General features: G+C 37.0%; 1 protein-coding gene across 10 annotated transcripts in view; it reads right to left on the bottom strand.

The window, feature by feature from the left end:
* Positions 1-26,458, bottom strand: part of KIF21A (kinesin family member 21A) — a 92,326-nt gene that overhangs the window by 29,120 nt on the left and 36,748 nt on the right. For 6 of the 10 annotated variants that reach the window (XM_072859932.1, XM_072859997.1, XM_072859959.1 and 3 more), the window contains exons 4-22: positions 25,734-25,883; positions 24,876-25,010; positions 21,571-21,738; positions 19,611-19,726; positions 15,880-16,075; positions 14,860-15,049; positions 14,085-14,148; positions 13,076-13,279; positions 9,560-9,598; positions 6,740-6,824; positions 6,439-6,556; positions 5,402-5,590; positions 4,286-4,485; positions 3,779-3,886; positions 3,216-3,284; positions 2,896-3,104; positions 2,064-2,217; positions 1,482-1,682; positions 32-133 (exon numbers count right to left, since the gene is read on the bottom strand). In XM_072859932.1, coding sequence (XP_072716033.1) covers positions 32-133; positions 1,482-1,682; positions 2,064-2,217; positions 2,896-3,104; positions 3,216-3,284; positions 3,779-3,886; positions 4,286-4,485; positions 5,402-5,590; positions 6,439-6,556; positions 6,740-6,824; positions 9,560-9,598; positions 13,076-13,279; positions 14,085-14,148; positions 14,860-15,049; positions 15,880-16,075; positions 19,611-19,726; positions 21,571-21,738; positions 24,876-25,010; positions 25,734-25,883 — 2,697 coding nt within the window. The remainder of the gene's footprint in view (positions 1-31; positions 134-1,481; positions 1,683-2,063; positions 2,218-2,895; positions 3,105-3,215; positions 3,285-3,778; positions 3,887-4,285; positions 4,486-5,401; positions 5,591-6,438; positions 6,557-6,739; positions 6,825-9,559; positions 9,599-13,075; positions 13,280-14,084; positions 14,149-14,859; positions 15,050-15,879; positions 16,076-19,610; positions 19,727-21,570; positions 21,739-24,875; positions 25,011-25,733; positions 25,884-26,458) is intronic. The other 4 variants (XM_072859950.1, XM_072860015.1, XM_072859970.1 and 1 more) reach the window with 1 other exon arrangement.

Raw genomic sequence — 26,458 nt, 5'->3', positions numbered from 1 at the left:
TGGCACACACATATTTCACTTAATGCATTACCTTATTGATACCCATCATGAGGAAGTGATCAAGCAAATATCGAGCTTCTGTCAAAGTGCAAGCATTAATCACTGCTGTTACATCCAAGGTCTCTCCTTCTTCCTATGTGTGCAACAATAAAAACAGATTGTGAAAACTGGGTTTTGGTGGGTTGTTTTTTTTTTTTAATCATTACAGTAATCATACAAAACAGAAACAGTGAAGATGCTGCAGTATCACCCACTTCATCCCCTTGGTACCTCTAAACCATGCCTGAAAGATTTCTTTTCCAAACTATTCCCAAAACACCCTACGGTACAGACTCTGCAGCCTTCCCAGTCTCTTCCAGTGCTTCAGTTCCTTTCCTATTAGAAGGATCTTACCAATCTCCAACTCAGACCCCTTCTTTCTACAAGCTAAGCTATTCACAGTGGATGCAGAAATGAGTGCAATTCTTCACTCTGCAGCATTCATGCATTTGAAGACTTCTCCTCCTAGTCTTTTCCTCATTTTTCTTCCAATTATTTTCAGTCAGTATTAAGCACGCTGGTACCCTTCAGAACTATTAAGCCTTTTGTGTTCACTACTCCTTTACTAGTAAAGTCCTGTAACCTTGCACTATGCTGTCCAAAATTCAAGAAGCCCTGATGTGAGTAAAATAGTAGAAGCTGCTGGCAATGTAACATGCATTAAAGCACAGATTAGCCCAAGGTGGGAGAGGGAGAACTCAGGCACTGCCATATAAAAATATTGGTAAGTAATACAGTTCAGACTTCATGCTACCATGTGTCAAGAGACCTAGGAGATTGCATGTGGTGGATTCTTCATGCTAGATCATGTAAGGTATGATGCGCATTATAAGAGTTTTCACATTTGGATTTCACTGCTTTTGGCAATACTCAAATTTCTACATCAATCATAATAGACAATTTCCTTTTACTAAATTACTATTTGAAAAGTCAACCCTAAACAAGCAACTTGGCCCGAAAACACTCTTTAGTTATAGAAAGCCACTGTTCCATAATTGAAAATATACTAAAATACAATATAAAGAATTTACATAAATTCTCACATACAAAAATATTTAAATATATTTAAAGTATACAAAACAATACAAGGGATTGGAAGCACATTGACAGATGCAGGAAGAGGATACAAGCTGTTACCCTTCAGTCCCAAGAATTATATTAATTTAGTGCCAGCAGAATAGAAAGTATCAGCTTTGACATTTAAATGCTTTGCAATCTTAACTTGCATTACACTATTGACACTAAAACTCAGATCTGAAAGTTCAGTTGTATAAACACTCTTAATTTCAAACTTCACGCAAGTTTTCACCAATTTTCACTTCCTGGTTCGATAATGATACAACCAAAACAAAATTCATTTCTAAATGAGAACATTTTCAAGGCTAACACAGTTGGTTTTTCTTTTCTCCATTTTACCATTTTTGCATTAACACTTAACCTACCTTTGCTTCCTCCATTTGCATAATGTTTGCTTGGCAGTCAGAAATGCTGTCGTTAATGTAGTCTATATTCGCAGTTAGTGACTCCATCTCTTCATTTATGTTTTGGACATTTCTATCTGCTTCACTGCCACCCCCATCCTTGATGAGCTTCTCCCTTTTCTTTGAAAGCTTTTCTCTTCTTTTTGTAAGTTCTTCACGTTGCTATTTTCCCCAAAGACATAATATTACATAAAAAGTAATTAGTAAACACTTAGGGCATTTAAGCACCTTTTTGTTTTGTTTTCCTTTCCTTGTTATACTTTAACTAACATACCATGATTTCTACAGGAAGAAGTTATATGGATGAATATACAAATGTATTTTCACATGATCCCATTAATGTGCTTTTTATTTCTTACTAAGCGCAGTAACCTCATGGTCCAAATGCTTACTGGAGTTGTTAGTGTCTTCATTGACTGCAGCTGATTCCAAGTCACTTTGCCTATGCCACCATCACAGCAATTCATTTACAGCAAACGTAAATGCACTGCTCTCTCTGTTTAATATGACGATACAGCCAACAGTGCATAGTAGAACACCCACCGTAAGTAACCTGTTCATATCTGCCTCCATATTGGCAATGGTCATCTTCTGCATAATGATATCAGTCACCCTGCGTTCAAGTAACTGCCACTTCATCCTGGCTGCCTTTGAGGAGTAAACTCTGCTTGTCACTGCTTTCCGCTGATATTTCTTTCTGTGATAAATTCAAGAGAAACATACAGCTAAGTCTAAAGTAGTCCAGTTACACATTTGAATGTGGAAATGATAAGGCCAGAATATTTTTCACAGACAACTTAAAAATTTCTTGACGAGTTTCCTGCAGTTTTTCATTGCACCAGACAGCTACCCACACCCAGCCCTGAACTCTACTGCACTCTAATATACTGCATTTGAAAAACAGGTATCAAACACCATGGTATCTTGTATCACGCACCATTGAAATTGAATGCCACCTAAGAGTTGTTCCCTATTTAACAAGGTTACCTGCTTCAAACCACAGTGGAAGATCACCAATAAACCTAATACATTAAATTGTTTTTTCCAACAAGTTTTCTTTGTACTTAAGAATACTGCAGGCATTGGACCACCAAGGGCATTTCTCTTTAAGAAGAGATGAACTGGATTTTGAGATTTTGGGGTTTCTTAATGCGTCTTGTCCTTTAATGCCATTTTATATTACTCCACACTGTCTTAAACCCACAAAACTCAAATTGCACTTGATAATGGCAAAACGCCCATTTTATGGGCATTACATGACAGCAGTTTGAAAAATAACAACTACTGCAATATGTATCATCACAACATTATCTGCTGGAAGGTCCATGCAATTTTCAGTTCTCATAAAAGAGTATTAAACAGTTTTAATCCTTACCCTGTGCCATTTGTTGCAGTTACAGATAATGCTTGAACCCTTGCAACAGGAATTCTCATCTTCTGCTGTGCTGCTGTTCTTGAACCATCGTGCTCCACTGAGCTAGAACTTGCTTCCTGTATGGGATGCTCAGGCAGACTCAGCTTTCGACTCACTTTTCCTGCCACTTTATCAGACAGAGGCCTTACTTGCCGACGAAGGGCTGTAACCTGAAACAGAGTGCAAAGACACAAATTACCTCTCCCCAAAATTGCATTCTAAATTACAGCAATACAGTATCATTCTGTTTTCAAAGATGCATTACTGTTTTACCACAATACCTCTTCAGTTTTGCGACGTAAGATAACTTCTTGATTTCTTTTCTGAGCTTCCAAAAGCTTGAGCTGATGCTGTGAAAAAATACAAGCAGCACATGATATTTTTTCCATTATCTGCCACAAGACTGTACTGCATAAAAAAAGACCTTTACACACTAATATAAGTTTGCAAAACTGTTGTGACATGAATCAATCAAGTCACAATTGTTTCTTGCTCTTTCTAGTGCAGAATGAAAATAAGTGTTTCACTATATCAATTCTCTATCAAAAAGAATACTTGCATGCAAGCAAGGTGGTAGCAACAGTTTTGTGAAGATTCACTAATAAAATAATCCTCATATACATATTCAATAAGCCTTCTATTTTCTGTTGCACTTATCACCTGAAGCTAGGAACTGAGTTATCATAGAAGTCAAACCAAATTATGTGCATTTTGACTGGTGAAAATATACAGGTACATGCCTGCCTCAGTGAATGCATATACACATGGTGTGTGCCTGCAAGCAGATGCACATCATAATGATAGATGCTTATTCCAAATGAAAGTTCTTTATCTCTCAAATCACCTCTCGTTTGCGTTGCTCCTTTTTAAGCTGTGCAATCTCTCTATTTCTTCTAGATTCAGTCATTCTAGCTTTCTCCTGCTCTTCTTTCATTTGTTTCATCAAGCGAACCTGTAAAGAGGTAATCACTTAGAAAAGCTGTTTACACTGAAGTGCTGTTCCCTGCCCCCACTCATATAGAGTTCCTTCTTCAAATTGCCATCTTCCAGTATATTACATGCTTTTAGCAATTTACCTCCTCCATCTAATGTGTCTTCTTCACTCAGTGCTGAATAACAGCTAATAAGCAGTGCAAGCTTCTCCATGTTTGATACTGTAATTTCTGCTCATTAAACCTAAAAGCCACCCCTCTCCCCCAGGAATAGCCTAGTCTTCATATCTTTTCTGTTTTCAGACTTTCGAGCAGCTGACTGCAGGAACAGAGTTATCTGGTAGATAAATGCACAGGAGATTAGAACCCATTTTTCAGTAAATGCTCATTGTACAACACTTCAATATACTGAAATATACCTTGGTTTTCTTCATCTCTGTCACCTCCTGCTGCAATTTCTTCAGTTGCTTTTCATATTGAGACTGATTTTTAAGCAATCGTGCATGTTCCTTTTGCGCTGTTTGAAGTCTCTGCAGTTCCTTATTCATGGCTTGGAGTTTCTTTTCATATTCTGACTTGATTTTTTTTGCCTTTTCTTCTGAATAAGTCTCTACAGAACCTAGAGCAAAAGGGAGTTCTTAATCTGTTTTTGTTCAGGATATTTTCACTTTGCCAGCCCCAGCAGATGATTGCTTCCTCTGCTTTTAGCATTATCTGCAATGAAAAATTTAATTTGTCTCTAGCTCCTGTCACCTGCACTGCTTCGAATTTTCCACCTTGTATGTCTTCTTGGATAAGAGATCAAGTACTAACACTTTCCTCCTGATTTCTTTGCACTAGACAACAAATAGCTGAGTCTTGTGCAACATATGTGCACAAGATCATAACAACAGTCCCAAGAGCCATCAAGCCTAGTATCCCTTTTCTGGCACTAATCAAAAGGGAAAGTGTAAGGAAGAATAAGGGAACAGCAAAAGCGTATAAAGTATGTAATTATAAAGCATATATAGTATATTTTTAAAAAGAAAGAAACAAACAAAACACTTTCCCCAGTACTCTCCCAAAGTTCAACTATTTGTGGCTTAGGACTTCCTGAGCCAGAGTTAGTTTTTCATCTCAATACGATTACATATTCAAAAAAGTTTGGTCAGAAAAACATCTCTGCAAGGCTACTGATCCTAGTTCTTATTTTTATGCAAATCAAAAGAAAGCGGGGAGGGAGGAGTGCAAAAGAACTTTTACTTCAGGAACTATCTCAAGGACTATGTTAAAATGAGAGCTCCTAGAAAATTGAAAATGCTTATCTAACCAAATCATATACCTGTTAGTAGCAGTATCTTTCTAAAAAAATCTCTCTCAATCCTAGCAGAAACTAGAATGAGTAAAGTATCATTCACTGGCATTATGGGTACAAAGCTATTTCTGTTTTTTGCAATTTCTTATCACATTTGAAAAAGGAAGTGAGGGAAGTAGCAAACAATTCAACTTGAATATCTTATACAACATCTGGATTTAAATTATTATGTACTTCTTACCCAAGTTTTGAAGAACCTGATCTCTTTCAAGCTGAGTGTCTCGAATCTTATGTTGTAGCATCATTAGTTTCTCTTCATATTGTTTTTTCAGTGTTTGCAACCTTCGCTGGCTGTTCTCTAGCTCGTCTATCAGTTTCTGCTTAATGGCTATTTCACAGGTGATATTTGCCAAGTCAGCTTGATAATTTTCTAAAATAAAAACATTTGAGTAATTAAAAATTAAGACTTCTGTTAAAGTAACAGCGAGGATCACATAAGTATAGATACCCCCTGCAATGTTAGGGTCATTTCCTGACATGTAAATTGCGCATAGGAGAATTCTACACAAAGCACAACGCAGCAAGCAAAACTACTATCTGCAGTTCATAATAAAAGTTTCCTCCTTAAACACTATCCCCATCCTAGAACTGGGAAAGAGGTAGGGAAAGATATCTCTCATTGGATCACAGTTGCCCATATGTTGTAATTCCTCACATTTAAATCTCAACATCAGCAATCTGTCCTTCCCCATACAAAAGCTGCACAGGCTGTGAGACTTCAGGCACATCTCAGGGCTGGAGAATAACTGTCATTCATAAACCTACCAGATTATAAAAGGAAAATTTGACTGCTGGCAGACTCCAAGGGGAGACTTTCCCTTCTCTAGCTCTTAGAAAAATACAGACAAAATTCTGAGAGGAGCCACCTCAATCATGGAAGTGGAATGGTGAAGGGAATGAGACTAGTCACCTTGGTGATTAGTCCCGAGACATAAAAATAACCCAGTACTTAAACCTTACACTTTGGATATTCTAAGGAAGAAATGTGTTATCAAACATCTGATGGCCTCTGGTCAATTTTAAAGCCTGTGCGGGGACACTTGATCAGATGTCTATTACATGTTCTAGCACCATAATCAAAAAAGAATTCAGTGCACATACAATCCACAGAGAATTATGGACAGTGAGTTGACAGCACACTCGCTATCTTGCCTACCAAAACCCAAGAAATGGCAGATAGTATTTGTAAAATTCTACAAAATATTGCACTGACAACACCTTTTTCATCAGAGTCAGAATCTGATTCATCTGAGCTTTCGACAACTTCCATGTCATCTTCATCCTCCTCCTCCTCATCATCTTCATCCTCATGATCACTTACTTCCTGAATTTCCTCCTACAAAATGTACAAAACAGAAAGATGTTGAAGTACGCCCACACTTTTCCATCCCCCAATCGCTTGTGACTATCACTGTGAAGCCACAGCATTCACCTGACCCATTCCTGATTTTCCTTTTATAACCTTGTAAATCTTTAAACAGACAATGAATAAATAAACCAAACACTTCTAAATACTTACTGCTTCCAATTCATTATTCTCTCTTTCCGAAGTGCCTTTTTCATCTCTCTTCTCCTGCTCATTATCTGTGTTATCCTCTTTAACACTAGCAGAAGAGGCACAGACACAAAATATTTACAAACTGAAATGGCATGTGCTTCCCATCCCCCAAACCAGTAAGTTGTAATTCCAAATAAAGATGAAAACCAAAGTGTAGTTAGACAAAGGTACAGGTGTTGGGCATGGGTAAAACACAACTTCCAAGCTCCCGCAGATAATAAAATAATGCTTAATTACTCTTAATCTTAGCTTGCAAAATAGTATTAATGATTAGCACATTGTTTTAGGGCATATTGCACAAATACTTCTCCCAAGTAACAAGTGATAGGACAAGAGGAAATGGCCTCAAGTTGTGCCAGGCGAGGTTTAGATTGGATATTAGGAAAAATTTCTTCAACAAAAGGGCTGTCAAGCACTGGAACAGGCTGCCCAGGGAAGTGGTTGAGTGACCATCCCTGGAGGTATTTCAAAGATGTGTAGATGTGGTGCTTAGGGACATGGTTTAGTGGTGGACTTGGCAGTGTTAGGTTAACGGTTGGACTTGATGATCTTAAAGGTCTTTTCCAACCTAAATGATTCTATGATTCTGTGATTCTAACAATCAGAATACACATCTTCATATACTACAGCAGTATTCATTTTGCATGGAAGTTGCAGTGTACCCAGAATAGCTTTTACAAAACAAAGGAAGAACATTGTGTGTAGGTACAACATACATTACAGGTATTACTACATTCTCAAGCTAAAACAGAGCTTACTGTGCTTACAATCATCTGAAAATTTATGTATAAGCCTTAAACAATATCCTAATTTATAGTACTGTAACTACTTTTGATCAGTTATCTACTTTGACATCAAGGAAATGCTCAAAACAGGCATTGATACAACAACAAAGAGTTGAGAAATACTGAATTTTTGCAACAGGCCTGTCCATCTCAAAAAGAAACTTTTCCCAATTATTAAGATTACATTTTAGTATATTTCCATGCTTTTGTTTTTCAGACTATGGTTCAAAACTTATTTAAAAGTCAAGTATCTCTATATTCTCTCCTCTCTTGGCAACCTGAACTGTAGTGATGGCTTATGCAAATTACAGCATTTGTTTTAACGGTTTGGGGTATTAGCCACTAGGACAAGTTTTAACATTTTTAAGTGTGCATTTGAGACATCACATGCAAATGCAGAATTCAAAAATCAATAGCACTCTGCAAATTGTCACAGACCAAATGGCAGTCCTTCTAGTGCTACATGTGCAAAACCCAAACCATCCCCAATAGACGGGAAATTGTGACAGAACAAGGCTAGACACCACAGGGGGTAATAATGAAAAAATGTAGTTAGGATTGTGTAATGTGGAATCCACCTCTCCTAACTTCAGCTGCATAAAAGTTTGGCAAGTTATGTGCTGTCACTGATCAGGCAGGGTAACTAGAAATGCACACCTTCCTCCACTGACACCAAAAGGGGCTCAGACTCAAGGTCTAACTCTTAGACAAATCCAATACTCAGTGCAGTATCAAGAAATGTTCAGTAGATTTGAGACATTATAATTTGGCAAGTGACATCTAAAAGTCACCTTTAAAACAGAGCTCTACTCTGAAGAGTGCCAGTTAAGTAACAGTGCTCCTGTGCACACACGATTTTTTGTTATACTATTTTTTTAACCTGTTCAGTGCTAACTGGTTCCTTCTGCCCCACTCATCACCAGTGAAACCAAATCCAGCCACAGCTGACCATGTGCAAGGCAGAAGGCTTTTGCTTGGACCGTCTGAATCCACACAGCAGCCGGGAGGCTGGAAGTAAAAAGCCTAAGCAGATTTGTACAGAAAAAAAATGCCAAACAGGGAACACGGAGCCACGCAATCTCATTTCCACAGATTCTCAACTCACTCAGTCCACAACATATTCTGGTTTGTGCTGGTTAATAAGCCTAAATGATAACAGATCTTAGCTACAATCTTCATGCAGATTGAGGCAAATCCCCCGTTTCCCTTCTGCCTGCACACAGCACGGAGCTCACCACTACAGAGAATTTGTGTTCTGCTTAATAAAGGGGAGAGACAGGAGGAAGGAGAGCCAGAAGCTCTCCTAGGGAGAACTGTACTGCTTAATTTGTGTGCTACTGATCTGTGGATTCACATCATCTGCCTGAATCCAGTGAGGTTTTTTTTGGATCAAAGTAGACAGCTGAAAAATAAAAGGTCTGTTACTTTAATTTTTAATGACAGTATATTTCTCTTTTTAAAGCCCTCAACTTAACTGCTTTCTATGACTAACTACTTTATCTACTGCTTTGGCTGAAACTGAACAGAAGGAATGGTCAAGGCTTCAGTCCCATGCTTTCAAAAATAAAAGAAGCAGACTTAACTGAGATGTGAAGGTCCAAGACCCTCTTGGCCTCCACATGCCAAAATTATTATTATTGTCGTATACTGCCTGCTACACATTTCATACCATATGAGCTACCATGCCTTTCTCCTGCCTTTCATTCCATACAGGCCATGCAATAAAGAAATCTACTTAATTCTATAGCAATTCCCAAAGGCACCACTTCCCCACAAATGCTTGCTCAACACTGTGCAATCTGAGAGTCAACCTCAGTTCCACAACCGAGGTTTCTTCCAGTTAAAACACTTGTTGAAAGTCAAGACACAGGAAAGAATTTTGAAAAGCCAAATGGACTACTCTTGAAGTACCTATGAATCTGCCCAACTTCTTTTCATGTATGACAACCAGTTAATTGAAATGACAGGTAATTAAAAACCTGGGAAATATTCCAACCTTCTTTCTTCTTGACTGCTTTCCTCAAGTTTCTGTAGCCTTCAAAAGCACGAAGTACAGTATTGGAAGGCCAAGCCAATGAAGGACAAACCAGACAGTGAAAAGCAAAAGTGATAAGAAGGTAAAAAAATGATATATGAGCTTGTGGAGTTTAAAATGAAATTTTAAAAGATACCATCAAGAGACAACAAGTAGTAAAAAGGCAATACATTTTGCACAGTTGGAAAGTAAATAGAAAACAAAGAAGCAGCATTTGTAGGTTAACTAATCTGTCACTGTCAACAATTGTCAACTCAAGTTACACTAAGGAAGAAGTTTTAGATACAGACAATACATTTCACTTTGAGAATTATTTCTAATACGGATTAAAAAAAATCTCTTCGTTCTAGAAAAAGCTTTCTTCTCTTTTGCCACTTAAAATTGGCAGGTAAAATACTGAAAATTGCAAGAAGTACTGCCATTGAACCAAAGTTATATATCCTCAGGAATATATCAGGAAAAAAACAATGTGCTAGTTTTATACATGCTGATAACATATTGTAATATAAAACACTAATGAGAAAATTTTAGTACTAATATTCTAAATCATATATTCTGAATATAATTCATATAAAAATCTTCAAACTGCATTTATTTTTTCAGTTTGGGGTTTTGTTTGTTTTTAAATAAAAAGCAGAAAATTGCAGTTTATTTTTCTGGGATTCAAAAAGTACATGCCAATGATTGCTTGTTATTGCTATACAAAAAATATTGCTATTTTTTGCTATACAAAAAATATGCATCAGAAGCAATGAGATGGACAAAGTGTTAGTATTTTTACTTGTACTTTTTCGTCTTGAACAAATGCGGATGTATCAGTAAAGAAATGTCTGCATGACATATAAGTGTAGAGATGGCTTAAATTTCAACAACTAATGAAATTCCTCACATTCCCATTATGATCAAGTTTTGAGCAAGAGCTTTTGCTGCTTTTTCATCTTATACTGCATGCCGTCTTCCTTCAGTATCAGCTAGGAGGTAACACGCTGAACCCCATGTAATTTTATCACTAATTTAGTTTAATAAAGGTTAGGGAAGTCAAAAGACAACAGTCAAAAAGGTTACCAGGTATATAAGGCTGACTAATGATTGAAAGGGACGTGGGAGGTTTGCTCTGGGGCTTCTGGTGAGTAGGTCACACCACGGGACACTCTGATCAGGCGTGTCAGTATTTCAGTACCCAAAACATTACTGCCACGTAAACTGTTTCTGATAAACTTTATGATAGATGCTTATTAAAGGCTACAGATATATAGCAGTACATACCTGCTGCTCATTCAGAAACTGGCTCTTAAATCTTCAGGCTAGCTCACAACAATTTAGAGAAGTTGCATGTATTTAAAATTATGCACCTTTCATCATACTGACCCATAACCAGGAAACAAACAGATCAAGAAAGGTAGCAGATGGAGCAGAACTAGTAACTAGGCTTGCCAATCCCATTTTAATAGGAAAATTCTAGTTAGACAACTTTAAAAGAACAGCAACCCTAAAAAGAAATAGTACAGTAAAAGCAGCTAAATGCCTGTAGAAGACAGAAGTAGAGCAAAGAATCTCTACCAAACTGCAGGGTAAATTATCCCTTTGCGATACATTAGCATACCCATTGCCAATTCCTGAAATTTAAATAGAATGAAAATTCACAGTTATATATCCTGAACACAGACTTTGCATTTCATTAATTAGATAGAAGCACTCTGCAGGCAACAAGTACAACAGGCTATATGCATAATCCCTCAAGTTCTAACATTTCTTAGCTTCTAAAGAATTTTTCTCCTAACATATGCACCTTAGAAACTTATAAATATTTATTACAAAGCAGTCTGCAGATGGGCCAGTAGACAGATTCAAACCTTACCAGCGCTTTGAAGAGTATGCTCCCATTCTATAGAACGCAAGACCCACTTTAAGGTGGAGGCTGGACCATCAAGAGGTCTCTTCCAACTTAAATTTTTCTGTGGTTCTCTAATTCTATAATGCTAGGATAGAAAACTGATCTCAAAAATAGTTTACGGTAAGTAGTCCCTACTTCTGGATCAGACCACTTGGCTATCCCATTCACGAGGTTATTGTCCTGGCATGAGCAAGTGTGACTGGACACAGAAGCTTATTTCAGAGAAAAAAACAAACAAAAAAAACACCACCCAAAAAACCCCCAACCATGTGTTTTACTTACTACTGTATGTAGGGTAAAACTTCCAAATTTTCTTTAAAGTTATCACCTCCTACAATAAGAGATATTACTTAATATATTAAGTAATCTTTATCTGTTTTCTGGTCACAGTCCTGTCTGCTACCTAATACTCAGGCCCCAACCTTACAACCAGGGCTCTATCTAAGCATGTATTTAAATGCATGCTTGATTTTAAAATGCGTTGAAACATACAAAATCAAATCTCATTGTTCTGGCATTTACAGTTAAAGAACATATTGAAGTGTTTGGCTGAAGAGAGGCCAGAACACACTGCTGATTTCATTTAATACTCCCATCCTCCCCTCAAGTTCCTACAAACATGAGACACAAAAATCTATCAAAATCACCATAAAAGTAAAAGGGTTTCCTGAAATATAATATGCAAAGGAAGAATCTAGTCGTTATTAACATGACTGTTCTCTACAAGTATCAGACATTTGTGTGGTGAATGGATTTATAGATATAGAACCTCAAATTGCAGCTATCACTAACTCAAATCTACTTTATACTTCAACTACACTTCAGGCTTAAGAGTTTTGGTTTTACTCTTAACTTGTAGAAGAAGTCCGAAGGGCCATTAGTAGAAAGAGTAACAGATTAGAAGCATGGAAAATTTCAAGGAAAAGGGCTAGATCTCTAATGGAATCAAAGTCTCAGAGTACACAAACGGATCCTTGCCGTACTAACTGCTGTCTGAACAGGCATTTATTACCAATGTCTATGAGCATTTTAGTAGATGAGAAGTTGGACAGCAAAAAACAGCAAAGCATGATGTTGCAGAGAATTAGGAAACCTCAAATTAAAAACAATCATAAAAGCAGAAGATAAAGCAAAAGAAGCCATTCCAAGAGCTACCAAAGAATTCCCAGCTATTCAGAGTATCTTTTCTTCAGAAAGTTGTTTCAATTTTGACATACTGTAGAAAAAAGCTTATAATTTTTGTTTTTGAAAACTTCTGCTGAATTTCAGATGCATTTTAAATTTAAAAAAAAAATATCAAAATTTATGGAGAGCACCTGTGCTTTTACCATTGTGCATAATTATATAGAAAAAATCATTACCATGGAGACAATCATTCTACAAATACTGCATACTTCACTGGAAGAAAAGATGCAAAAGAAAAACACCTCTAACTTCAATGTGTAAAAGGGTCTGAAGGAACAGCAGTTTAGGATCCAAACCCACATAGCAACAACAAATCAATTTTAAAGTCTCAGTGGTTAAAAAAATACACCTCTTTACTAATAAAGAGAAAACAAATAGCATTATAATTCATACACAACCTCTTTTTCTTTTTCCTTTCTTTTTTTTTCAGCTTTTCCAGATCTTTCTTGGCTATATCTAGAATTTCCATTGTCTCCTTCTCTGAAGAAAGCATAGAAGCAGAAAATGCTGATGGTCCACCAAAGTACGTGGATCTTGTTGAAGCTCTTGACAAGTTGCGTCGAAGATTTTCATTCACTGCTTCACTTTCTAATAGTTTTGCTCTTAAAAAAACAAAATTGTAGACCATGAATCACAAGTATTGCTAATGCATGAGATGTATACTCTTTAGCATCTGTAACTGCAATGCATTACCTTCGGTTTAAAAAGAAACTACAAACCAAGGTGAAGTCTCACAAAATACAAGTGTAGTAAATCCCTTGATGAGACCATTTTACACAACGGTTAAGCATATTGTACGTATATCATATACCCTAGAGAGAATACATATAAATATAAATGTCTGTATAAATATACACACAGATATATGTACAGATATATACCTGCATACACTGTATGTATATAGACATTACACAAAAGCTACAGTATTGTGTAGCTCTAACACTAACTGGGAATAGGCCAGATAATTTTTTTTGCATGATACAACTCCAAGAAATAGAGAAATAAAAATATCTAAAATATTTAACACTTTTTTAATTTAAAAGGAAAGTAGACACTTTTTTAACACTAAATTCTAACAAGTAATTTCTCAGTACTATCATTTATATACGAGGTTATGAAGTTATCATAAAAACAATCGTTCCAAGTTTTGCTGTCCTTTGTGCAATAATATCAAGTCATCATCATTATTTAGGCAACATCTTACGTTCATTTCTATTGTCAGCTTCATCTTTAACATTTTAGTTTTCTATGGCCAAGAGCAACACCAGATGGTCTTAGAAGCTGAAGGACCACTGTCCTAAAGTAATCCCCACACAGGAAAACAGCTGAAGTATTTACTTGCTACCAATTCTAGTTTTGTTTTGGTTTTTTTAATAAAAATTGTTCAAATACATATTATGCAAATACCTGAGATCTTCAATTTCCTTGATATAATTATGAATCATGTTGCTAATTTCTTCATTTCCTTCTCCTTTGAAGGACAGAGAGAAAGGGGGGAAGAGAAAAATTGAGAAAGGACAATAATAGTATAAATATCTGAATACAGCTACTAGGCACAAGGTACCAGCACAGAGAAACAGTCATATGGGCTACACATTTAGATCTAATTTGTAAAATACATTTCCTCCTTAAGCTGCATTTAGTTTTTGGTTCCTCTATGTCATATGATCAGGATTATTACAAGTAAGTTTTTCTCTTTCATTTGTTTTCCATATTAGCACCTGTTAACAATGCAGGTACCATAAAGCAAAAGTAACCTGACAAAGTACACAAAAAGAACAATGCAGTCATGGTAAGTCAATTGGTTGATTATTCTATGAGGTGAAAAGCAAGCCAACATTCACCCACCTGTGTCCAGGTCCTCACCCAAAGCAAAACATTTAAGTCCATGTATAGCTAAGCATACAATTCCTATCCAAAGGTATTATTCATTATTTCATGTTGCTTGTAGTCCTAAATGAATGGTCAAATCGGGGTACCAAACTATTTGTATTAATAGAAGTCTCCAGAAACAGAGGAAAGAATTAGATGGGGGCCTATCCGTGCCAAAGCAGGTCCTACATTACTGTTACAAAGATATCACTTCATTCCAAGGGACCCATGAAGCAAGAACATATAACTGATTTAAGTTCGTGAACTTATTATGCAGTTTACACACATGCACAACACACCCGCAGCATACCTGCTCTGGCTAGCACTTGGTTGGCCTGGTCACTCATAAGTTGCGTTATTCTGGCTCTCAGTGCATCAATAGTCTCTTGCATTGCTTTAATTCTAACACGCAGGTTGTTGTTTTCTGTTTGCAGCATTGCATTTTCATGAAACATGTCATTGATGCTTTCAACGCCTTCTTCATCTATAATCCTTTTACCCTTAAGAAAGTAAATATATTTTATTACTAGTAAAGGCTAACCTACATATGAAAGATTTTTAACTTGGCAAAGGCAATCCACAGATTACTTGAAATTCCAAATAGACACTCATAGCAAAAGATCATCTTCTCTCAAAAAGTTTAAAACAAAGGATAAATGGATTGTTTTCAAAAAACTGATGTCTGGCCACCACCTTAGCATTTGGGTCCTGTGCAATTCCATCTTAGTCTGAAATACAAGTTCTTGAAGAGGTTAAGAAACGAGAAGACAGTTCTTTATCAAATCAGGATACTATCTCAAGGATAACAAAGGAGGAGGACACTGTTTGGTAACCACATTTATTGCTGAAAATGTTATTTGTTTAACATTTCAGGAAGAAATAGGTATGGTGTAGTAGGAGTATTCTGCTTATATAATTTAAAATATATCTTTAAAACACAAATTGTTTTAGCTGTCTGGTAAGTTTTTAAAAGCAATACACAATAACTGTTCACATTCATTTATGTGCCAATCTAAATTGTGGTCATTTTTGCTTTGGAAGTGACTATTTCTCATTGCTGAGCATGACAAGGTCAATTTTTGCCTTTCAAAAAGCAAATAGCATGCAGCATCTGTTGATGTCATTGGCATTCATTGATGTATCTTTTCTCTGGGGATGCAATCTAAGTTTTCTAAAAACATTTGTCAATCACTGGAATTAGAAGTGTTGTTTAAGTTAGGGTTGCTATTCAAATTTTTTTAGTGTATGAAGGGGAAGTAGCCAACAGAAAAACAAGCTGTAGAACTGTAACCATTTTGAAGCAGAAGAAATCCTAAGAGGATGAACTTACTGTTTTGTATTCCATGAGTTCCATCTGTAGCCGTGTAATCTCACTACGCAAAGCATTTATTTGTTGACTAGCCCTATCCTGATTAACCATCACCTTGTTCTTGATGTTCCGTGCCCGATTGGCATATTTTAACGTGTTCAAGGTTTCCATGAAGTCTCGATCTGAAGGGCTCACACACGCTATCATGAGTGTTTGACTGCAAGTTACAAACATAGGTCAGCACTACACATCAAGAACAAAAAGAGCAGAGAGAAGCTGACAGGTCTTCAGGCAGAAGGTGAAACAAGAATAGTGACTTCATAACATTTGTGAAAATATTCCTCTACCTAACTCACCGTAGAAGACTGTCAACCACAAAGTTCAGCACTGTTTCATCTTGTATCATCTAGCATAGCATAGGAGATGCTAGATCATTAATTGTTCTACATGTAAAATTATAAAAGCAATTAATTGGTGTTCCTATAAATGTTTTTCAAATTATATTCAGTTTGTCTAATCATACATAAACTGAGATTTAAGTCCTTAAGATCAACCTAAATTCCTAGACAGTGATTTGGATCACACAGTAGTCAGGACTGCCTACTCATTAATTCCTGAGGTTCCTACCTACTTAATCTGAAAGTTGCCTGAATGCTCATCTTAGCTCTCCATGCATGCGCACAACTGCCTAAGGTACTTATTGTCTACTTCAGGTTCTACCAAGATCCAAACCACCTAAATTCTCCACTGCAAATTATCTCCTGTTCTCCAACAGAAGCCCAAAAGCTAGTACTCACCCTTTGTACATCTGGCTATAACTAATTATTCCATGTTTCATACCACCACTGCTTAGAGCACTGTCACAAAAAGCAGCAGGACCTGAGCTCTAGGCCTGAGAGGGCTATGAACAACCATCTTCCTTTCAGGTTCCTACAACACGCTCCAGCCTTTCCATCATGGGCTATGCAGGGTGAGAACATAACTCCCTGCTCCAAATGAAAGATTGAGCAGACAGACCAGCAAGAACCAGTGGAACAAAAAGGCAAAAAATTCTTCCTTCCAACCAAGCGGTTTCATCATTCAACAGGCAGATGGAGAAACTGGGGTCCCTTCTCTCTCTCCCTGGAGCACACAGATGAGAACAGCCTAGAGGCATAAGAACCTGAGTTCCAGCTGTAGATCATGCTCTGAAGGTGCCTACATGGCCTAAATTCTCAACAGATAGGGGGAAACATCTATGTTTGATAGGCTGAGTCCTCCCCACCAGGCTTTAGAGGAATTTGCTTCTCTGTTGTATGTGAAAGCTTAGGTGGTTGTGTTAGGAAGAGTGCACTGTCTCCAGGGCAATGGAGCAATATCTGCATTAGGCAGACCGGATTCTGATCTTCACCTTCTATAATTTCAGACTGAGGCAAACAAATTAATCCCTGCAGCCCTTTGTGAGGCAATTACCTTCACCATGCACATTGGGAAACTAAACTGGAAAGAGTAACTAGCCTGAGGATACAAGAAAGATTCAGTTTCAGCAATCCTTCCACAGACCTCCTGCATACCTTTGTGTCAGTTGCCCAACTGTTTGGACTTAGTCCTCAGAATAAGAATATGTGAGATTAAGAACAAATTTTTAATTCTCACATCAGGACTACTTGTGCTTTCAGTTCGGAATGTGATTACTTTTCTAAAACTCAGATGACCAGTTCTGCCAGGTGTCTATCTTGAAAACTGAATAACTTGGACTCCACTTTCCTATCTGAATTGTATAATGGACTAGTTTTTTTAAAAACTGTTCTACTCCCTTTATTTTACCACTTCTTTAAACTACCCCCCCCCAAAGTTATGAAAGTTTTCATTTTTCATATTATACATTATAAAAATCCTTTCCAAAACCACCAATACTCCATATTCTTACTTGAATAATTCAAGAAACATTAATATTTAAACGCTGCTTCAGAACTGTTACAGCATTATATTTAAAGTCAGGATTATAGTGAGAATAGTACAATGATACAATGCTTTCATCATCGTTAGCTCAGGACTCACTGCAATCTAACCTGAATCACTACCAGTAAATCTTTAAGTATTTGCAAAAGAGAAGTTATAATGTGGACTGTAATACCTAGGGTGAAATTTGGAAGGCTACAGAAAAGGCTATTAGAAATATAATAATCTGATTTCCCAGAAGAAAAATTGCATATTTATTAATATTTAGCTTTCCCACACTTTTTGGTTGCCAAAGCATGAATAAGAAATTATTCAAACCGTGTTTATATGTATAACTCTTCCTTAACAGCAAACTGCTAATTTGACATGTCTTAGCACATGTATCACAAAAAAATAGGTGGTGGTGGCAGGGGGTGTCCACAAACTTAACATCAGTCAGAAACAGACAGAAAGAATATATCTGAATATCCTTGTAAATGCTCTGGGACAGCATTTGCTATCTGTACATTGTACACTAAACTATGTGATTTCTCCTAAAAAACAGGAGGGGGAGCAGCAGAGCTATAAGACAGGAAAACGTTCGAGTGAAAATATTTCAACAAAAGTGCAATTTTAGAAGTGCAAACTTAATTGCACTTCTAAAATTAAGTTCTTAAGTTCAAACTAAATTAAAATGCTCATTATCTAGTGTATTTGATATAAAATTTAATCAAGAAACGCTATTTGTAGTTATTTCCAGAAAGAGCTTAGAAGAGCTATGCTCTTGATTTCTGCTGATTTTTTCATAGTTCTTGAGTTTCTTCCTCCCTTAAGCACTTCTGAAAATTCTAGCCTTTATTTTACTTGTTTTTTCTGTCTCTTTGCTTTTCCTTGCGCTGTAGTGCTGCAAGGTCTTGCTGAAGTTCTTTCTCTGAAGAGCAGAGCAACGATTTAAGAATTCTCTTCCACTTCTCTCTATTCCTTTGTGAAACACCCAGAAAACTCCCTGCCCTCCTAAAAATAGAGGTCAGCCGTATCGGATTAAATAAAGGAATAAGAGTATTACCTTGCTAAAGCATATTCAACTACACCCCCTTTTGCATTTGTACATGTTAATGCTACAAATACAGGATTTGTATTCTTTTAATAAATTTGTTAATGTTTGCTTAGACAAAGCTTCCAGAGGCTCAAGCCTCTCTTCCTTGCCTGTGCAGTAGGTATACAGAACAGTTTCATACAAACAATTCTGGCGATACAGTAGTTTGGTTTTATGGGGCTCTAATCTAATATCAGATAACCGGACATATGCACCATACCCTGAGATATACAACTTTTACAAAAAGATGGCAGTGTCTGTGGTAAGCTGACTCCAAGCTCCTGCACATGGCAATCGGAGCAAACATTTAAGCACCACTTTAAAAAAAGTAACGAAAAAAAACTCTGAAGGAGAAACTCATCACAGGTTTAAACTATGCTGTAATTAACGAGGCTATAACACAATAACAAAGTTTATCATTTATGCTGTCTGTAACCTAAAGATGTCTTCATGGAAAGGACTTCCCCTGGAAATGGTAACTTCTAAGTAACTCGAAGCCTCATGTCTAGTAAAGCTACAATAGCACGGAAAAGAACGATGCAAAAAGCCTCTTTAAAATCTTTTCCCTGCATTGCCAGTGTTTTCTATCATGACAGTAATTTATGTTTGGAATCTCCCTCCAACAAAAAGAGTGGCTATTTTTATCATTGTTTAATGTTTATTTTACTTTCTGAAGATTATGTACTCATTCATGCTCATTCACAATGAAATTCATAAAATGTTCTAGTTTTCATACCTGTTTCCCCCAAGAGAGTCTTGAAGTAGCCTTGTAAGCTTTGAATCTCTGTATGGTACATGAGTTGCCTTCTTACTTTTATCTCCCAGTGCACTTATTACATTGCCAAGTGCCAGCTATAAAACACCAAAACATGTAATGCACAAGTTAGATTCAGTTTCTGAGTAGTTTTATTTTACAAACAGCTATAAACTGAGGTCTGCAAATTGTGAAAACCTAAATATACTCATGAAAGTTAAGATAATAAAAAAAATTTCTGAAGATTTTTACATTTTACAGTAGACATCTATAAACTTTAATGCTATCAACAGTGAATCAGATGACTTGCAGTCTGGTATCTGCAAGTGCTAAGTGCTTAGCACAATTTGTGTGCACTGTCTATTGATACCCCATGTCCGTCGCAAACTAAAGTTAGAACTACTTAATGTAAAAAACATTTACTTTCGATGATTATTAAAGCTGATCTCTACTTCTAGCAGTAGCAATATTCTTTTTAAAATTAATTTTATCAATGTGCTTTATGCTAGATTTAGAAGAAGATATGGGGCATTAATATGAAAAAAAACCCAGAATTTACTACCTCTACAGACATGAAATAAGGAATGTCTGACAAAGATTTAAGCATTTAAGGCTTGAAATTATGTAGTCCATGGCTACCCTCTTTCATTGCTAAGAAAGGGTATAAATTCATGTTTATAAACAACCTAACATTTGGCTGTAAAGTTATTTTTACTGTGCAACTGCACATACTTCAATCAGATTATTCATATGCCAAATTAAAGAACATTCCTCTAGATGGCACCCTGTACAGCCGGTTCTTAGTTTTGAAAATGGTCTTACTGCATCCAGCAGTTGGAAGAACTGCATATACACCACATTCTGTGACTGCTTTGAAGTGTTTAAATCACTTTCAATCTATTTCCCAAGGCCAAGGGCTGGAATTCACTGTAAATGAAAGTTTTGTGATCATATAAAATATTACTTTTATCACATTGATTTTCGCCTTAGTGCATTCTGTATCCTATTTAAGGATACATCTATGTCATCTAAATCCCCAAATTTCTGTTGGCTCTGTGCTTACATCAATGATGAAATTGAACTGAATTCTCTTTTTTTCCATATAATATAACCAGAATAAGTACAGAATATAATCACTGTCGTGATGGCAAGAGAATCACTAAGAAAGTTCTGGATGCAGAATATCTCTCTGGTACGACACACTAGACCAGAAAAAAGGCATGTTTTCACAGATAAAATAAACATATATTTTTGAATCTTTAAAAGAGAACTGCACAGAGCCTCCACACAGCCAAGTAGCTCAAAACAAAGGCATGAAACTATAATCTCCACTGATAATCACCAGCTCTACTTTTCAGTGTCGTCATAATTAAATAAAACATTTAATACAGTTAATTAAAAAAACTGCACAGAGAGCCAGTAGACAAAAAAAAAAAAAAAATGAAGTGACGCTGTAAGTTAAAAATTTTATTTCTACTTAGAAGTGTTTTGCCTAGGGTTGTTTGATATTATGTTTCATAATTGTAACAAAGAACCAGCATTTATTGATCAATTAAGCTTATTCATTGTCCACGTTTCACATGCCTGTACTCCTTGCAAACTGCTTGTAGTGTTCTTCAGTTGTTTGGGTCTTGACAGAATAAAAAATAAAAATAAAAAAGTGAAAGGAATATCTCTACAGTATCTTTTAAAATTTAGAGTAACTGTTGTGAAATATAGTTAGTTATAAGTAGTATAATTTGGTAGTTAGGGTCTAGTACAACTGAGAAAACATTAGCAAGCCAGAACCCAGTAAGAATCAATATATATTGTTACATCTCATCCTACAGTCCTTGTTCTGCACAAGATGCATTTCTGCTTCAGGGATTACTAAAAACAAGTGATCCAAAAATGAAGAGAAGACGGTACCAACAACCTATGGAAACAAATTGTATAGTCTTACTAGTCCACAATTGATGGAAATGCCTTCTTTTGCCCTTTCTCCTGTAGCTCCTGTTCGCTTTAACCTTTCAGATCCTGCTAGATCAACAAAATGGAACTTGGCAGTAAGAGTTTCAAATTCATTCATCTCAGAAGATTCAGATATTATCCTGTTATCGGTGGCATTATCCTGAAATAAAGAAGAATCCATAAAGCTTGGTAAGATCTTTCACATTAACATTTGTCTACTGCAAAGTTCAATTAACAATTATTTACAAGACTACCCATTTGTCATGTCAGTGTCCTTCCTTATTTACTCATTCTTTTATACCAAGGTCAGTATCTTGACAACTGTCTCCATTTTAGTCATATCCACTAACATATCCTTCTTGAAGACCCAGCTCTAGATGCACATGAATACCAATATACCGATTACTTCTGAGTATGGGCAACAATTGTTTCAGGGCAGGGGAAAATACATATATTAAAAAATATAAAACTCATCATCAAGTTGGGCAACAAAATTTGTACCTCTCCTGGAATGCAAATCTTAAATCAATTGTCAAAGGAAATTGATTTTTATAAAAGTAACAATAATATTACCCTCCTAAATTACCAGCTCATAAGCCTGCCAAATAACCAAAAGATATTTTGATTTTATACCTCTCAAATCCCCATCATCGTCTTCCCTGTGGCATGATTCTTCAACTTTATTTTAGGAATATTTTTTTTTAAGTCAGTTTTCCCAGCAGCCAGTATTCCACCAGCACTTCTGACTTGACCACGAAATAAGGACAGCAGAGGGAACATGGGAGAAAGAAGAGGAGATTCCTTTCTTTTTTTGCCCCCAAGTTGTAATGACTGGCACCTGACGCACACTTCCATCAGTGCAGGGAGTCTGCCCAGGAACACAACGCGCTACAGGCAGGTACCATAGCCTCAGCCTCTTTCCACTTTACATCCTAAAGCACAGCAGTAAAATTATCCTTTTTCATTAGATAATCCCAAGCTTTTTTCTGTCAATTAGTGTAGCTGTAGCATATACTGTGGAGATTTATTTTACTCTAATTGTAGTTGGACCTTTTGTCATGAAAGCAATGCTGAATGAGAAAAATCTTTAAATCACTCCATTCCTGACCTTCCTGCTAAGATACCCGTTGCAGGACAATTCCTACCTACTTGCCACGGCAGCATGTAATAGGAATATATCACGTGTATACTGGACTTGTATTCACACAGCACACAGCCCAATCTACAGGCTTTATTAGGAATATTCTATCACAGTAAGCATGGATTGTTCTGTTTTTTCTTTAAAAAAACTCAGGTATGCTGTGGCAATGATCTTTATGTCCTTAGTCAGCCAGCCCACAGCTCCCTGCGCTACTACAAGGGGTAATGCATGTGGCTGCAGACGAAACTGTTCTCACAGTAGTTAGACACTTCACACTTAAGTGATCTCCTTTTGTAGCAGTTTCAGAAGAGAACAGGAATTGTGCCCACTTCCACCAGACTGGACTATCACACCTTTTCAGCTATTTTGACATTTACACCGCTGGTGGATCACTCTCTTTTCCAGTCCTCAAAGCAATGATTAACGCATCCTTTCTCTCTCACTTATTTAGTAAATCAAACATATGTCCAGAAACTTCTGAGAAGCAGGGACGATGCGAACGCAGCACGAGGAGCAGCACGTCTGTGCACTGCAGCCCTGGCTGCCTGCCCACCTCGGGCACTGGGACCATGCACAGAGAGACAGGCACAGAGCTGACACCGTCATCCGGGGAACTGCGTTGCCCAAGTAAGAAAGGTCTCCCAAAACTGTTGTCTGTTGTTGCTGCCATCCATAGAAACTTGAGCTGCATCTCTCCTGGCCACCCAATAAGGGCTCGTATTAATTTATATTCCAAAAGCGTTCAGAAGCCAATGTCAGGTCTAATCTCTACTCTCCTAAATACTACAGGGAAAGAAGAGGGTGCTGTCTTCAGATTCAGGATCTAGCAACATCCTGCTCCAGACAGTCAGATTATCTTGCTCATTTCTCCCAAAAAAAAAGGAACAGAACACGTTTTGACACAAGGCAGAAGGCAGCCACCTTTTAATAGAAGCCACAAGCTTCTGTTAAAAACCAGGCAGGATCAGGCAAGAGTCCTACGGGTGACTCGGCTGGTGGGGAAGGCTGCAAGTGCAGCAGCGCAGGTGGATTGCTGTGCTGACAGCCTGCTCCCAGATGACTGGGAGCACTCTCCAGTTACACAGACGGTTTTCAACAAAACCTCCGAGCATACAGTGTCACTACACAGTGACCGAGGTGCCCTGTCTGGGCTCTGAGTGTGCTGCCAGCCCCTTCCCAAGTGAGAAGACAGACAGCTGCCCACACCACCAGGTCCACAGTTTCAGCATGGAAAGCAGGAAGAAGTGTTTTTAACAGGCGTATAAAGCAGATGTACATACCACAAAGGACCAGGGAGCAACCCTCATTTTGCCTGCAAATGATTATTTGTAATTTTAAAAAAAAAAAAAAAAGCAACTCCCCCCCAAAAAGCACTACAAATCCAGTTTACTGTTCCACATGCTTAAAAATGTGATATCTGTATGTAAAATGCTAGCCAGATATTTAGGAGTTCACCAAAATATTTTAAAATGTTGATACCTTTAGAATAATCAAAATAAGTCCCCCTGAAGCTACTGTAGTTTTCAGTAGTATGGATTTATTCAGAAGTCTCCTCTTTACAAGATACCCAACAGCAACTAACAACTGAACATTCACATGAAAAATCTTCTACAGGACAGCTCCATGTACATTCATAGTTTAAATTTCAGGTTAAGTGCATAGACTTAACATATCTGAACCCCAAATATACATCTATTTAAAATAAATATGCTAAACTTCAGAATTGAATGCTTTTCTACTTGCTCCTTGTTGGATATCAACACTTAATCTGGAATAGCCAAGCATTTTCAGTTAGCTGACTGCAAGCTTAAACCCACTAGCTACTAAGACACTTAAAAACGCTTTCCCAATTAAAGACAAATTACATTTTAACTTTCTTACTTGTGTATGTTGCAACGAAATACTCAGGAAAATGCTAGAGGAGAATGGGCAGGTTCATGTAAGAGGCTGCAGTTTATTGTTGCCTCTGGCTAGAGGATGGTTACATATGGACAGATTAAATCAAATTATTATAATGCTTAGGAAAGTCATCGAGCATGATGATGACTGTAGCATCTTTACTAAGTGCAATTCAAATAGCAGTGGCTGTCAAAACAATATTCACATTTTGAAAAATGGTAGCTAAAGTGGAGTTTAATAACAGCAAAGATACGTACAGTGTTAAATGCAGGACAAACTCTGGTTTGACATAAGTGTATAGTAAAGATAGCATGTGACCGTGAGCTCTGAACGTTCATCTGAGTGCTGGCAGTGGTTCGAGACAAAGCCCCCAGCTTCAAGCACTGCATCATCTAGAAAACAGACAAGTAGTACATTGCGTTGCTTGCATTTCAAATAAAAAGTGTTCCTATAAGACTTATTGTTTCGGATATAAATAAGCTTTTTCTCTTCGCTATGATTTCAGTTCCTATATGCCACAAGCATAAAGATTCTTAAATAAGCAAACTAAAAGGCGGGTTTTTTGTGGTTTCTGAAAGAAAACACTTAAATCTTTGCACCCCTCTTTTTAGTGTCTCCTTGTAGTAACTTAGCAATCTTCCTTCCATTCTTCTATGGCAAAAATGGACAATTTTTGTACTTTTTTTCCAAAATGTACAGTACAATAACATTTGTATTCAGATTTGCAATGCACAGACACTTATGAACAGCAATTTACATCACATCAATCATTGTGCAAAGCTTTCCCGTCACAGGAAAAATAACATACATAAGATTTGGGAGATTAAATTTATACACATACCAAAATTTTCTCTCCAAGCAGAACTATACTATTAGCAAAAGTCTGTTTCTAGCATTAAGTGAAAGTGGTATGCACTTAATAGCAGACATTTATCAGACTTAAGTCTACAGAAACTAAAGAAAATAAAAATTTCAGATAAACTTGACACCTAAATTGTCTGAGATGCAGATGTTAGCAAGCATAACCTCTAGTTTTATCTGCTTATCAAAACAGACAGAAAACATTTTTAGAAAGCATTTGGTATGCTACAGAGTGATTTATTTTCAATTATCACCTCCGATTCTCCATTCACAGTTCGGGTTGTAACGCCCACTGTATAAATTCCTCCCGCTGAATCTTCATGTATTTTAATATTTGATTTTTTATTCTTTGCATCAATATCACGTGTGGTATCAAACAGATCAAGAATTTCTTCATTGTAAAGCTGAGAAAAAAAAAAAAAGACAAAAAATGTATATTACTTTAGGAATTCCTCCAAAGACTAACAAATCTGTGCATGGCACATACAGAAGGCTCTGAAAATCCAAATGCCAAGGCTTTCAAAAAAGGATGCTGTGAAGAATCCAAACTTACAAGGACAATAGGATGATAGACAGAGCAGCTGCAAATTAAGTCATCTGCCCACCTTACTATTATGCCACCCGAAGAAGCAGTAACTTCCTCCACATCATCAGATCTGGCAGAAAATTCTTTGGTGGGACCAGGGAAGCAGAGGCACTCAGTGCCAGCAGAACAACAGTGGTTTCTGTGGCAGGCACCTGCTGTCTTCAGGTTTGACCTTGGGCTTGGCTTTTGTTTTGTTGATTCAGTTGGCTGCACCCTCCTCCAAACACTTCAAACTCACTCCACTTGCTCTCCCTGCCATCACACCTTTTCTCATCTCCTCTCTCACACCTTAATAATTCTATGTCTCTCTCTCATTTAGATAAATTCCTTCCAGGGCAGGAACAGTTTAACATATAATAGGTTTTGTGCAAGCTGCTTATTAAAGACACCAAC

The sequence above is a fragment of the Ciconia boyciana genome, chromosome 1, assembly GCF_034638445.1.
Source record: "Ciconia boyciana chromosome 1, ASM3463844v1, whole genome shotgun sequence".
Lineage (NCBI taxonomy): Eukaryota > Metazoa > Chordata > Aves > Ciconiiformes > Ciconiidae > Ciconia > Ciconia boyciana.
The sequence above is the reverse complement of the archived record's forward strand: the minus strand, read 5'-3'. Positions and strand labels throughout refer to the sequence as shown.